The 14346-nt window shown below is 33.1% G+C and overlaps 2 protein-coding genes across 17 annotated transcripts in view; one reads left to right on the top strand and one right to left on the bottom strand.

Moving 5' to 3' along the window:
• Window positions 1-14346, bottom strand: part of LOC308198916 (uncharacterized protein) — an 802411-nt gene that overhangs the window by 96064 nt on the left and 692001 nt on the right. The gene's annotated exons all lie outside the window — the stretch shown is intronic.
• The window catches only part of KCNT2 (potassium sodium-activated channel subfamily T member 2), a 148458-nt gene that overhangs the window by 98062 nt on the left and 36050 nt on the right, over window positions 1-14346 (top strand). For 15 of the 16 annotated variants that reach the window (XR_013954268.1, XR_013954269.1, XR_013954270.1 and 12 more), the window contains 7 exons: window positions 1608-1664; window positions 2743-2892; window positions 4093-4322; window positions 5512-5728; window positions 7098-7203; window positions 7471-7643; window positions 12596-12730. Coding sequence is in view for 12 of the 16 variants with exons in the window: in XM_080602131.1 (XP_080458257.1) it covers window positions 1608-1664; window positions 2743-2892; window positions 4093-4322; window positions 5512-5728; window positions 7098-7203; window positions 7471-7643; window positions 12596-12730 (1068 nt within the window). In the remaining 4 variants the exon portion in view is untranslated. The remainder of the gene's footprint in view (window positions 1-1607; window positions 1665-2742; window positions 2893-4092; window positions 4323-5511; window positions 5729-7097; window positions 7204-7470; window positions 7644-12595; window positions 12731-14346) is intronic. The other variant, XM_080602125.1, reaches the window with a different exon arrangement.

The raw sequence follows: 14346 nt of genomic DNA, 5'->3' as shown, positions 1-14346 counted from the left end.
CAGATAAGAATTTATTCAGAAAGTAGCAGGATTGATAATTTAGAACTGTGAAGTAAAAAAAATACTTGATACTCAAATAAATAAATAAATGTTCCCACCCTTAACAACCTCTTACAGTGACAAAGCTTTATCATTGTCTCTCTCCTAGATCTCTTGTTGATACAGCCTTCTCTTATCACTCAAAGTAGGAAATTTTTCTCTGAAGTCTTTAGATCTGCTATTCACAGGAGTGTGTAGCTGTAGTCCCTGCTGAGGGAGATGCTGGAAGCATCTAGCCACAGCAATGCTCCTGGCTGCCAGGAACCAACGTGTCTCTTTAGCACAGCTTTTAAAAAGAAAGATACTTCCAAAAACCGTCATTGCTCTATATCAGCTTTTCCTAACCAATATTTATCAGAGAACTACAGAATGTTTGAATGACTAATTCTAAATGATCATCAGTTTATTAACTTAGAGTGTTGGAAAAAGACACCATACGGAAATAAGTAAGGTTAGCAAAAATAAAGCAGATCAGAACTTGAAATGGCTGACAAAACTGAATAAGAAGTAATCATGAATAGTGGGTTCATTTTAAGTTCAGCTATAACTGAGTCCAGTTACATACTGAAAGAAATCATTTGTAAGTGCACTTGCAAACTGTATGCTGCTGTTCAATTTTTACCAAGTTCAAATGACTGCCTACGTCTTTCCATTCCACAAGGAATGGCTCCTCTTTTTCCATACAATTTTAGACACATCCAACCAGAGGAGATTATCAAGACACTGACCAATTCCTGGCTTTTTGTAATTTCCCTGGTGGAAAAGTCATTGATTAAGGGAGAATATGACCATTGTCACATTCTAGCTTCTTGTCATTTGTTAATTTAGCAAAGTTAAATCTTAACATACATGGCTTATATTTTCATGGAATTGAAGAGTTCATTGACATTTAATTTGTTAAAAGAAAAATTGTCCCAGGTATTTGTACTCTTACAAATGAACTGCCAAGTAATATATCTACAGGTAGACACATGAAATCCTATATTTGTGGTATTTATAATATTTATATTTATAAATGGTGTGACACAAGTAATATGAGCTCGTTTCTGATAATCATGAAGATAAGTACACTAGGATAATACTGGAAACTGAAGGCAATAAATAGCAGCAGAACACAGAAAAAAATAATTATTCTGTATTATCCTAATTAGAATAACACAATAAACAGTAAACAAAAAGAAACACATACATAAAGACATCTTGTCTACTGATATAAATATGTGAGAATGCTAGGGAAAATGTTCACTTGCTAATCAGTTTTGACTGCTTATAATTAAGGGGAGGTTTGCTGCTGCTTATGTGAACTGGCTTTTCTCTTTAATACTACTTTTCACATTAACCAGACTAGATTGCCATCCTAGCTGTTTATGGAACTTAAAACCTCAGTTTGAGAGATATCAAAATTCTAGCTTTATTCTTATTTAAAATCTTATTATTGATCATAATTATTAATCTTAACATTTACCTTTAAACATTTCCAATCTAGTAATAGAACTCTAATATTGTTTGCATTACGATACAAAGAAGAAAATACCATTTCTGACTTGAACTTCATGTGATCTTTACAGAACAGCACCATGGGAAGCTTTTCGACAGCTAACTGGAACCAAGCAGACTTCAAGCAGGTAAACATTTCATAGGGGGTAAAGGGAAATACGGAACAATTTTCTTCTGAAATTACAATCTATTCTACACGTAACACACTGTTTTTTAATATTGTTTTACTTATTTCCATTAACCCTGAAACAAAACGTTTCTATGCTGAGGGTGGAGAAAAAAAGGTAAACTGAAGAAAAACAGAAATTGTGTCAAAATACTGAAAACTCATAAGAAAGCAAAACACAGAGCATGTTTGTCAGTTATATATCCTGATACAGATAGGGATATATGCATCCATTATATCAAGTGAAGCTCATGCAGATGGAACCCTGTTTCCGTGTAACACTTCAATAAAGGAATAGGCTCACAGAGGCCCGAAGTTTGCAAGTTTTGGTATTATCTAAGGTTTGGAAAATTTCCACTAACAGTTCACTTTGATAAAAGAAGGTTAGCTACATATAATAAAGGCGATTAAAGGTGATATCCTTAAGGTGATTAAAATAATAATTCCTTCCCCCCCCCCCCCCACTAGGAGAAAAAGGGTATATACTTATAACAGTATACAAGGCACAGTAACTAAAAACGTCTTTTGGGTAAATGCTGAAGATAAACTGAGAATTAAATGCAGAAAAAAATCTCTTTTACAGAAAAAGTGACCTAAGCCAAATGGGTCTTGCCTGTGTAAGTTATTTTTCAATGATTCTTTACCTTGTTTAAACAGAACCCAGGCAAACTGTCAAGGAGCATCTGAAGCAACTGCCTTTATAAATAGAATGAGCATGCTGTTGGTTTCATTTGTCATCTTTCAATTGCAGGGAATCTACTTACTGTGGTGTGAATTTAAAGTAATTCTGCCATATTTCTCCTGATATTGAAGTACATAATCTTCTAGGCCTATTACTTAGCAAAAATGCACTTTAATTCATTAAAAATAATCTCTATACTTACAGTATCACCAAGCTTTGATCTCAGATATTTCTTTTAGATTAGCCCATGGGACCTTTCCGATATACATTTGTAGTTTCTACAGCCAAGTGATAATGCTCTGAGATTAATAAGAATTTTACGTTGTTTTGAATTATTCTCTTTATTGGTATGTTTCAGGGAGAGTCAGCAATCACCAGAACAATGGCAGAAAATGTATGGCAGATGCTCTGGTAATGAAGTGTATCATATTAACCTGGAAGAAAGTACTTTCTTTGCTGAGTATGAGGGGAAAAGCTTCACATACGCTTCTTTCCATGCACATAAAAAGTATGCTTTTTTTTTCAATCAAGTATTAAAAATTTAAATAATAATTTGTTTTGCCCAAAACGTACCTCTGCATTTGAAGGTGCAATATTATACATTTCGCTGTTTCTGGAATTAAATAAACTAACTCGTTCTAATAGTAGTACTAATAAGTATATTAATATATTATTTGTGTATTATTATATTATACTAATATATTATACTATATTATACTATTATTATACTATATTATTATACTACATATACTAATATATTTCATATATTCTTCTCCATGTTACAATGGGCCAGGAAAAAGCTTGTGTTGTTATTTAAAGACAGCTCAATCTGAGAAATGAGAATATAAAGTATATACAGGATAGGCCTGACAACCAGGAAGAATCATACCTTTGAGACAGGTTATATCAGAACACCAGTCTTTGTTCATTTTTTGTTGTTTTATTTTGTTTGTTTGATTTAGGAGTCCGACAGAAATTTGGCTTCCTTCATGGCGTGTTTGTTTTTTGGAAAATACCCAATTTTAAGGTGGTACTCACTATGTCCTGGTGATTTTTCAAAATAAAAACATTTTTCAGTCAGATTGAATCTTAAGAATGTGAAGATATGTTTCAGATCATTCATTTTTATTCAGTACTGCTATATGAGTTGAATATACAAACTGAACAAAAATCATGTATATTCATATGTATTTAACAAAATTAATGTATACCAAACCCTAAACACTGATTTTATTCTCATACTTAACATGTGAGAAAAAGATTTTTTTAGCTTTAATTCCCTTTTCTACCGCTAATCAAACAGATTTTTAGAAGTGAATGGCAAAAATGAATTCTGAAAATGGTTTCCATTACTTGTGAATAATGGAACAATTTAACTTGAATACTTTTTCATGTCATGTATCCATTCTTATATTAAATATTTTCTCAGAAGGGATTATTCATCTCGTTGAAAAATTAACTGAAACGGCATTAAAAGAATACTCTGGGGATTAAGAAAAATGTTGGATTCAGATGCCAAGGGATTCATCAGCTTATAAAAACTGCTTGATCAGAAGTGCCCTATTTAAGAGATAACATTTTTCAAATGTATTTGTCCTCCAGAACTATACAAAATAGAAAATAAACTGAAGACTCGTTTCTGACAGTGGAAATTCTGGTGTATACAGAACTATGCGAAATGAACCATGCCTTTCCTTTTCTAATTAAGGTTTGGAGTCTGTCTGATTGGTGTTAGAAAGGAAGATAACAAAAACATTTTGCTGAATCCAGGTCCTCGATATATCATGAGTTCTACAGATATATGTTTTTATATAAACATCACCAAAGAAGAAAATTCTGCTTTTAAGAACCAAGAAAAGCATAGAAAAAGACATGAATCAAAATTATCATATCATGGAGCTTCTAGGTTGCCTGTACACAGCATAATAGCCAGCATGGGTAAGTAAAAAAAAAAAAAAAATCAATAAGTAGCACATTTATAGAAATACACTGTTAAAAGCTTTAAGAAATTACAACATTTAAATAGAAAGAAATTGTATTAAACACTTGCCCTCTTATTTTCCAGAAAAGTATTTTTTTTCTTTTATTTGAGAATATGGAGTTAAACTGTTTAAGACTGTTGTATATAAAATATATGCAAACCAAAACAGATGAGAAAATCACATAGCTAATTTCTGTCATTCACAACTGGACTTTCACAGTAAATTTTCATAATCTTTAATTAACAAAATGCCCTGTGCAATTTGCCTCAAAGCTGCTGTAACTGTATCTTACTCAGCAGACAGAGATAGCCCCCCCACCTCCCAACAGAACTAGTGTTATCCAGGAGCTAGCAGACATACAAGGAGAAAAATCAGTATGGAAGATATGCCTATGATAGTCTAAAAGTCAGATCAAATAAGCCAAAAAAATAAACCCTGCTTGATTAAGATAGAAAACCATGCCGTAAATCATGTAAAACTATCTTTGTTGTCAGTTCTTAGTGATACTTGAGAAAAATTTGAGCAGGTTCCAGAACTGAGATTTGGTGTAAATATATATATATATACACGCACATGTTCGTATAAATACGCTATCATTAAAAACATCAAAAATATAAATACTTCTTAGAATGGAGCTTATGATTTTCACATACATGGAAATAAAATAAATTGATTTTGTACAAATTAATCAAGTAACTACACATTAGTAATTTCCATCAAGATTTTTCTTCTTTTCCATGGCAAGCACTAGTAGATCTTACAAGAAATAATGAGATAAACAATCCTGTCCAAGTCATTGTATTTTCTCTCTCTCATTTCAGGAAATAATTCAACATTTTAAAGTTAAAACAGACACTGAAAATTAAAAATTAAAGTGAATTAAAACAAATTAAGAATTCAGGTTATGGATTAATTACAAATGGTTATATATATTCATGGTCAGAGAAAATGCAATTTTGCGGGAAAAGGCTTCTTCAAGTATAGTTTAAACATTTGTTATATTTTAATGCAATAAACACAAATAATCAATACAGTATTCCTTTCAATCTTTGGCTGTGTGAGTCAGATAATCCCCATGAAATATGGGAATCTCATTTAAATGTTTTGACAACCACATTGAGAAAACGATTTCAACACTACTTCAGGGACAGTGGCTATCGATTTACAAGACACAGGATGTCGAACGTCCAGTGGACCTACACTAGCTCTTCCTTCCGAGGGAGGTAAAGAGGGCAGACGGCCCAGTATAGCACCTGTTTTGGAGGTTGCAGACTCATCCTCACTTCAGACATGCGACCTGCTAAGTGACCAGTCAGAAGATGAAACTACCCCATCGGACGATGAAGTCTCTGCAGGCTTAGAGTACGTATATTCAATATAAACTAATTATTTGAAATGCTAATAGTATGTAAAAACAAGCATGGATAATTTTTGGACATGCAGATCAATCCAAGAAGTTTTAGCAAGCAAGAGACAAAGGCCAATTATGGAAACATTTCCTCTTTAAGAAATTCTATTGTCTGTTAGCAGAAGACTGTTATGCCCATTTTGAAATATGAAAAAACAGATCAACTCCTCCATTTACTGGAGATTTTCTACACTCTATTAAAGACTTAGATATGTACAGCAATTTATTTTATAGCATAGACAAACCTACAAGCATAACATTCCTGAGCATTTTTCCTACACTCCATAGTTATAAGGACAGGACTCAACTAAGTTGTAAATGGATAAGTACTTCTGTCCTGACAATCAGGTCATTTAACAAGCTTGTTGAACAATAGGAGTAAGTATCTGACTTCAAAATGTAGGAACAACAAAAAAAGCAGTATGAGACAAACCAATCTAAAATGTTTGTATGTTACTGAAAGTAATGATGCATTGCTCACATAAAAGTTCAAAACCAAAACCTTTAACTGCCGTACAGGTAAGCAATTATGTTTATTGGGATTACTGACAGAGATATTAAAACTGAAATACACAATTAAGCCTATGGCTCATGTAGCACAGTTTCCTATCTCCTACAGTGGGACGTATGAGAGGCCCCATGGAAGATCACAAAAATCCAATGAAAAAAATAATATAAAGTCATCTTCAGTCTTCAAACTGAAATAACAGAGTATAAAAGGCTTCCTATTTTCTCGGTGTCCCCTGATGACTGTGGATATTGTACATATCATGTATGTACAACTGAAAAACTTTCTAACTCCTGCTGCAAGTGACAGTCTTCCTTGCTACCACCCAGACTCTTATTAAAAATGAAGGCCAATTAGAAAGTTCATCTCAGGTAAAAGAAGGTAATGACCTCTCTCAGTCTTAATGAGTTTTTGAAAGACAAATGGAAAAGGAAGAACAGCAGTTCCACTGTGATTTCTAGGCTTTTTTACATCTTTATTTTCCTTTGTTAGAAATTTCCTGTATGTGTGTTGAAAACACTAGGACAACGCACTACAATGCAGCAGCCCAATTCTAAAGATGCCTATACAAAAAAAAAAAATACCAATCAGAATTCCTTCATTCCACAAAAATGTGACAGGTCTCACTAAATTTTATAGAATTGGACAAAGATACAAAATACATTCTTTATTCGTTTTATACACTTGAGTCTATGTAACTACAAATAGCTACAAGACTTAGATGTAGGTATAAACATTGCATAAAACAGTTGCAAAGCCAATTGTGTGTTTCAGTAATTAGCTATACTCAAAAAGTGTTTTTTCTACTCTCCTAGGTATGCCAAAGGCTATCCTCCTTACTCTCCTTATATTGGAAGCTCTCCCACATTTTGTCACCTTCTGCATGAAAAAGTACCCTTCTGTTGTCTAAGATTAGATAAGGTAAAGGGAGTTTCTGTTACTGGGTGAAACTGCATTCACATTTGTCTTTTGCGTCAGTTAAAGTCTGGTTTTAGCTTAGAGATAAGCTTTATTTAGTACCTACTAAGTTTTCCCACCCTTTTCATCACCAAGTATTGGTTTATGTCTACTCAGGTCTGTATCGGGTCAGCTGATACAATTTTCTATTTCTAGTCATAAAACCCTTCAATGTCACAGCTAAGTCTTTTTATTCATACCCACTGAACCTTTTTCCTATTTCGATTTTAGGGGTGCCAACATAACTACTATGAAGATGCCAAAGCCTATGGATTCAAAAATAAATTGATTATAGTTGCAGCAGAAACTGCTGGAAATGGCTTATATAATTTTATTGTGCCACTCAGAGCTTATTACCGACCGAAGAAAGAACTAAATCCCATTGTATTACTCCTGGATAACCCGTATGTAGACTTTAAATATATTTTTCTCTATTTCTTTTCCTTTTGTTTAGGATAACATTTTAAAATCATTTACCATTGCTTTGGTAGATGATCACTCTTCACATGGCCAACTTAAAATCAAAAACATTATGGCACATATAACTTTGCAAAAAGTTGGTGACAAAAATAATACCCTGTGTGCATTGTCACGTACAACATTGACTTTCTGCTGACTGTAAAAGATCAAAATTTTTATGTCCTTATTATTCACTGCTTATATTTCAGTGGTATTTCTTAAAACACCCCAAATAAAATGAATAGTTCCTAAAGTTAAATAACTTCGTAAGCGCTATATAAAGATCAATCCATGCAACAGTTTTATAGCTACAAAACAGCACTTCAAACGCTAACTTTAAAAAAGGCACTTAAACATCTGGACCAGATAGGAATATTAATAATTTTACACAACAAGATAAGCAGGTCTTTAAGCCACTAGGACCCACCTCCCACCCCCCTTTCTCTGCGATTATATAAAATCATGGAAGATGATTAAAACCTGAAATATTGTTGTAAATACCATATCTGTATGGTGACCACTGGAATTATTAGCCTTTCTTTCATAATCTTTTAAAAATTTCAGACAAATTCTCTAGCAAGGCTACTTCATTTATAATTTCACATTGAATATAAGACTTTTTTGCAGCACTTTGGTGATGCTTAAGTACGTACAACCACAATTAGGAAGACATGCAAATAGAAGTTAGCCAGATGCAGAATATTAGACCAAACTATGACTTAAAGAAATGATAGCAGCAGAAATGTACAGATTTTGATTCCAGACTGACGGTTGCTTGCATATGTACGTTCTGGTTTATTATAAGTGATTTTTTATACAAAGATCTTCAGTGAAGTATCCTACTTAGCCTCAAACAGCTCTTTAATGAATCTGTATATGCTGGTGTTTGGGAAAACAAAGGTTTTATGTTTATGTGTGTCATGGCATAAAATTTAATCTTAAAAATGCAAGTGCACAGGGACCTCTAGTGCTTATTGTCTTATTTACTATAGTGACTGAGTTATACTTTAACACTGTTGTGATATTTTACAGCTAAAAACACTTTTCATAAGCATAAAGTAAAGCCGTGTTTGTTAAACTAACACCCTTAGTGTTGCACTCTCTACACAGCATTTTCTGTGACTCCTCCCAGCATTCAGTGAGGCTACAGAGGCCTAGCTGAAAAGCCAGCGTGCTTTTCATACGTGCATTGGGCAGAATTCATGCTGCCATTCAAGTCAAGTGGGATTTTTAAATTACTTCACTGGACTTAGGAACTCAGCTACTTTTGATGAACATATCCGCGCCTTGTTGCTATATTCCTATTTTCTGTTTATTGCAGCAATTTATTACGGTATGACTGTTCTGACATACATCTCGTGTTTTAAGATTTCAGTTGTTTCTCAGTACGTGAGAAGAAAGCCACTAAAACTTCTGAACGAAAACCCAATCAAGTAGTATTAGTTTTCACGTTCTGTTTTAAAAATAAGGTTTCCTCTAAGATTTTCTCATCAACTTGAATAGAGCTATTGGCACTAAAACCAAATGATGATTTTACTCACATTTTTATTAAGTTTTCACTGCTTATTTTAAAAACTGCTAATTCATGCATTGAAGTATAACTTGGTAGTATGTCTTTGGAATCAGCCATTCGTTTTTACATTTGAAATTGTACTGTGCCATAAAATTTCTGATTTAAGAGGTGCATTTATTAATATAAGCATGTTAATTCTGATCATTCTTTACAATCACAGAAAACTGTTAATTCACAGCTTTCTGCAAACCTATTTCCTTTTTAAAGAGGTAATACTGCCAAAGTCTTGAAAAAGTTTATTTTTTATTTTGTAAAAAAATCACATGCTACCAGTTTATTGAAGTATTTTGGAAGAGATGCTGCTGTTGTGATACTGTGTTTCATTTTGTAATCCCATCTGCTGCTTAGGCCAGATATGCATTTTCTGGATGCAATCTGTTGGTTTCCAATGGTTTACTACATGGTGGGCTCTATCGACAAGTAGGTGAAGTAACTGCTAGAAAACTTAACATTGTAGTGCTCAGTGGTATGTGTTGTGTATTGTCAATGCATGTTTAAATGTGTGCTGTATTTGAAGATGATCTATTTGCATGCATGGTTTGTGTCTGTGTGCAATAGTTTGGGATTTCAAATTTCTGACTTCTGAAGGATACTGTTAGTGAAAAGAATGAGAGGGAATGCAGGTTAGTATCTTCAAAAATACAAAGTAACAATTTATTAATATGTATCTAGAAATTGCCAGATAATGCCCTGATTCTAGTGTTATCCTATACTTATCAGATTTGTTTGCATTTACGGACTAGGGTTTAGCAAAATATGTATAGAATATACTAAAACTGATATTCTAAGTGTATCCAACAGTCCTCATTTTCTGCTACATAAAATAATCACCTAGTCCTGTCTTCAGAAGTTCTGCTAATACATGTTTGCATCTCTAAGTTTAGCCACGTGGATTTAATATAAAAATCAGGAAGAAATTAATGGATCAATGGCTCATTAGCATTTTACTGATCTCCATTGTATAGAGTGTCAAATCAAAGAAAATGGTTTACTTCACTACACAGCTAATATTTAGGTCAGGCTGCAAGCCCATAATACTCATTCTCCAGACGGAAATCAATCACTCAATTTGCTGCCCTGAATTAACAGAAACCAGTTTTTCAAAGAAAATTCTAGAGATTCAACATTTTTCAGTTTCAACCTGTTGTAACAAGAGCTTTAAAACTACTTGTAATAGTGATACAGTTTCAGATTTATCTTGGCAGTATCACAGTCATTGTGAGATTTTCAGTGAATCTACAGAACTGTTTTTCACTTTCCAGATTTTTCTCTAAACCAAAAAGGTATCTTGAGTTGTTAACAGATACTATTTTTTTTTTAAATCTCTTAATTCCCTAATAATTATAGAAAATTACCTAATAATTATAGAAAAAAATCATACCAGCAGAATAATCAAGTTGACTCAAAGTATTCAAAGTAATTAATAACTCAGAAGTGTTTGTGTTTCTATTAACATGGGGAATTCAGTTTAATAGAATTCTCTGAGTTTATTTCATTTATTTCAAAGAGGAAATCACCAAACCCTTCCCTAAATGTTGCTTTTTTTTTTTTTTGAGAGCTGAATGCCTAAAACAGCAGTGTTATGCAGAGTTCTCCAATTTACAGTTATACTAGCATGTACTTTTGTACTTTAAATCACTTTAAACTCTTTCTACAATAACCAGACTCTGTAATTTATTTTTTGACATCTATTTTCATCTACGACAAGACTTAAAAATATAGTTCATACTTATTCTGTGTTTTCCAAAACATGTTTTTAAATCACATGCAATTAATAGAACCTGATCATCTTTAGCTAAGAACTACAATGAAAAATACACAGGGATCCTTTCTTATTTAACGTCTATGGTATAAATTTCCTAAGCATTTAAAGATGCCACCTACTACCTTTTGTACCATAATTATATTATATATTTGTTTTTGAAGAATATGTACAAAATGTAAAATAAATACCTAGAATTTGTATCCTTTCCCTTATTCCAAAATTTCAAAATGAATTTATAATAGGATATGTAAACCTAGGAACCTTAGAAGATTAATGAGAAAATGAAAAAAAATAATCACGATGATAAAGACAATATTATAGATAATATCAATTATAGAATCACAGAATGGTTGAGGTTGGAAGGGACCTCTGAAAATCATGTAGTCCATCTCCTCTGCCAATCAGGATCACCTAGAGCACATTGCACAGCATGGCATCCAGATGGGTTTTGAATATCTCCAGAGAAGGAGACTCCACAACCTCTCTGGGCAACCTGTTCTAGTGCTCTGTCTGCTCTGTCACCCTCACAGTAAAGAAGTGCCCTCTTATATTCAGGTGGAACTTTCTGTGCTTCAGTTTGTGCCCACTGCCTCTCATCCTGTCACTGGACACAACTGAATTGCCAAATGAGAAGCAAATATAATAACAAAATAGCTTTTCTCTTTGAAAGTAAACAGAAGGATGCAAAAATTTAGCTTTCAAATTTCCTCTAGAAACCATGAAATACTCTGCTCATTTTCACTTAATAATTGCTAGGTTTCTAGCAGCCACACACACACACACAAAAATTGTATGCCATCACAAAAAAGTCCTTCCTAAACTTTTCAAAAAGTGCTTAGTTTCTGTGGAAAATGTTATTGTTAAAACAACTGAAACACGCTTCATTTTGGAAACAGACATAAGACGTGCTGGAAACTGTAACTCGGTTGCCTGTGATTGTTTCCTTTAGTTGAGCTCATAGGAGGTACTGAACAATATTGGAATATATTCACTATTCCAGCAAGGTGAAAAGTTTTCCTGAGGTACATCTGCTCCTAAAAGCATCATAAGAACACCCTAAGTAAACCTAATAGAGGAGTTTCTTAGACATAATGGTTTTGTTTGTTTGTTTGTTTTGAATTAACATTTTGAAACAAACAGTTGTGGGGAAGAGCAACCCAAATCATTTTAGGTCCATTTATTACCAAAAGTAACTACAACAAAGTAAGCTGTTAAAGCACATAAGGACATACAGTTTTCCCACATAAGTGTTAAAGGCTTATTTTAAAAATCTGAAATAGTTTTATCATTTTAGCAAAAGGAGAGGGACCATAACAACCTACTGAAATGCATTCTGTATAACTTCAAAGTCAAAATAATTATTCATATTCTATTCTATAAGTTCATTAAGATGATATGTTTAACTTAGACTATATTGGCGGTTATAGTATGTACATGGAGATGCAGGGAACCAGCAACTCAGCATGTGATTTACCAATACCAACCATCACTAGTCTTTTAAGCGTTCCATATTTAAGTGGCTTGTTTGTTTTTTTTCTCCCTCTTTCTCTTCACAAAAGCCTAGATGATTTATTAAGATGCGGGGTCACCTTTGCAGCTAATATGGTGGTGGTGGACAAAGAAAGTACAATGAGTGCTGAGGAAGACTACATGGCAGATGCTAAGACTATTGTAAATGTTCAAACACTTTTTAGGTAAGAGATTTTTGCAATCTCTCTGTACACCTTTATTCATCATGAAATACCTAATAATGTGCTGTGTACTTAGATGAGAATTCTTTTCTTTTCTCCTACTTCAATTTCTACTTAATTTGTCTCATATGGGCAAATCTTTTCACATAGCAATAAACCTTAGCAATAAACTCTTTCTTGGCATACTAAGGTTTTCTTTTGAAATCTCAGATGATCATCCCAAAACAGGATGATTGATCATTTTTTAACGTCAATTTTCAGGTTTGCAGAAAGAGAAAGAAAGCTACTCTGGAAGACTTAAGACCAAAACTAGTTGAGAAAAAGATTGTTTTTTTTTCCTCAGTGCCGTCTTTCAGAATAATGGTAAAGCCAATACTAAAACCAGATTCTTCTAAAGCAGTAACTTCTAAAGCAGTAACCAATGCATTACTATGAAGTTAGTTATAAGTGCTTGCATTTTGCATATATGGTTTTGAACAAAAAAAGAGTTTTGTAGGCACATTTGCGCAGTGTTACCTATGACAACAAAATACTAAGAGTCATAAAAGAATGCTTAGTGAAAAATGATCAGTATAGTAAATGGGCTAAGGAACGAGTTCCACGATGAAGAGCTTAAAAAAAAACCTGAGATCCCCTGTTCATTTGAGAACCACTCCTGATTAAAACCTCATATTATATAAATATATTGATTCAACAAGTACCTAAGGATACAAGTCACTTTAAACTGTGAAAAGGTTCTTAGTTGCTTTAAAAAATACCCAAACAACTCACGAAACCATACGTGTATATAAGCACTATACAGCCAAGTATGAAATACCTTTTTGATATAGAAGGTTCAGTATCATTCAACACTACACTACTGCCCTTTTGTGTGCCCATTTAACACTGGAGAGGGATGCATAGAAGTCTCTTGAAACTGTCAGTTTCTGAGAACTAAGCACATGAAAACAAAAGTATTTTAACAGATGTACTTTAATACACCTGCAACTACGTAGCTAAATGCTGTCAGCATTACTGCATGTGCTCAGAAGCAGCAATTTCTATGTTGCATAGAAACTAGTTCTGACCTGTTTTAACTTTGAGCTTAGTTTTTGGATTTATATCTGATTTTAGCATAGGTGTTTCATAATCACACACAAATTAAAAATTAAAATTGAACTTGATCTGTGCAACATTCAAGCATACTATTAACCATATCACACTAGTGTATCTCACTGAGACTTTGATATGCATCACTAAATTTTCCAGAAATACTTCTTACCCCAAAATATAAAACAGAAATATAAACTGAATAACAAAATTTAGTAAGGACTAGTTGATTTTTCCCACAGTTGTGTTCTACCCTGTCAAACGCTAAAAATAAATAAAAAAAACCTGCAGTACCACCATAAATATCCAACTAGAACTTGCTGTATAGTCATTCAGTTGTCTTGCACAATGCCTACAACTAGATGGCAGCTTTAACTCATGTATGAAACGTAAAATTCCAAGTATAGTTTAGTATAGTTCTAAGACTGCCTTGTTCTTTTTGTAAATACCAAAATAAATGTTTTAAGATTTAATATAACATTTCTGAAAACTTTCTACACTTTTAAAAAGTATTGTATTTTAAATATATT

The sequence above is a fragment of the Anser brachyrhynchus genome, assembly GCF_964034855.1.
Source record: "Anser brachyrhynchus genome assembly, chromosome: 8".
NCBI classification, from domain to species: Eukaryota; Metazoa; Chordata; class Aves; order Anseriformes; family Anatidae; genus Anser; species Anser brachyrhynchus.
Note: the sequence above shows the minus strand (reverse complement) of the source record. Positions and strands in the feature narration are given on the sequence as shown.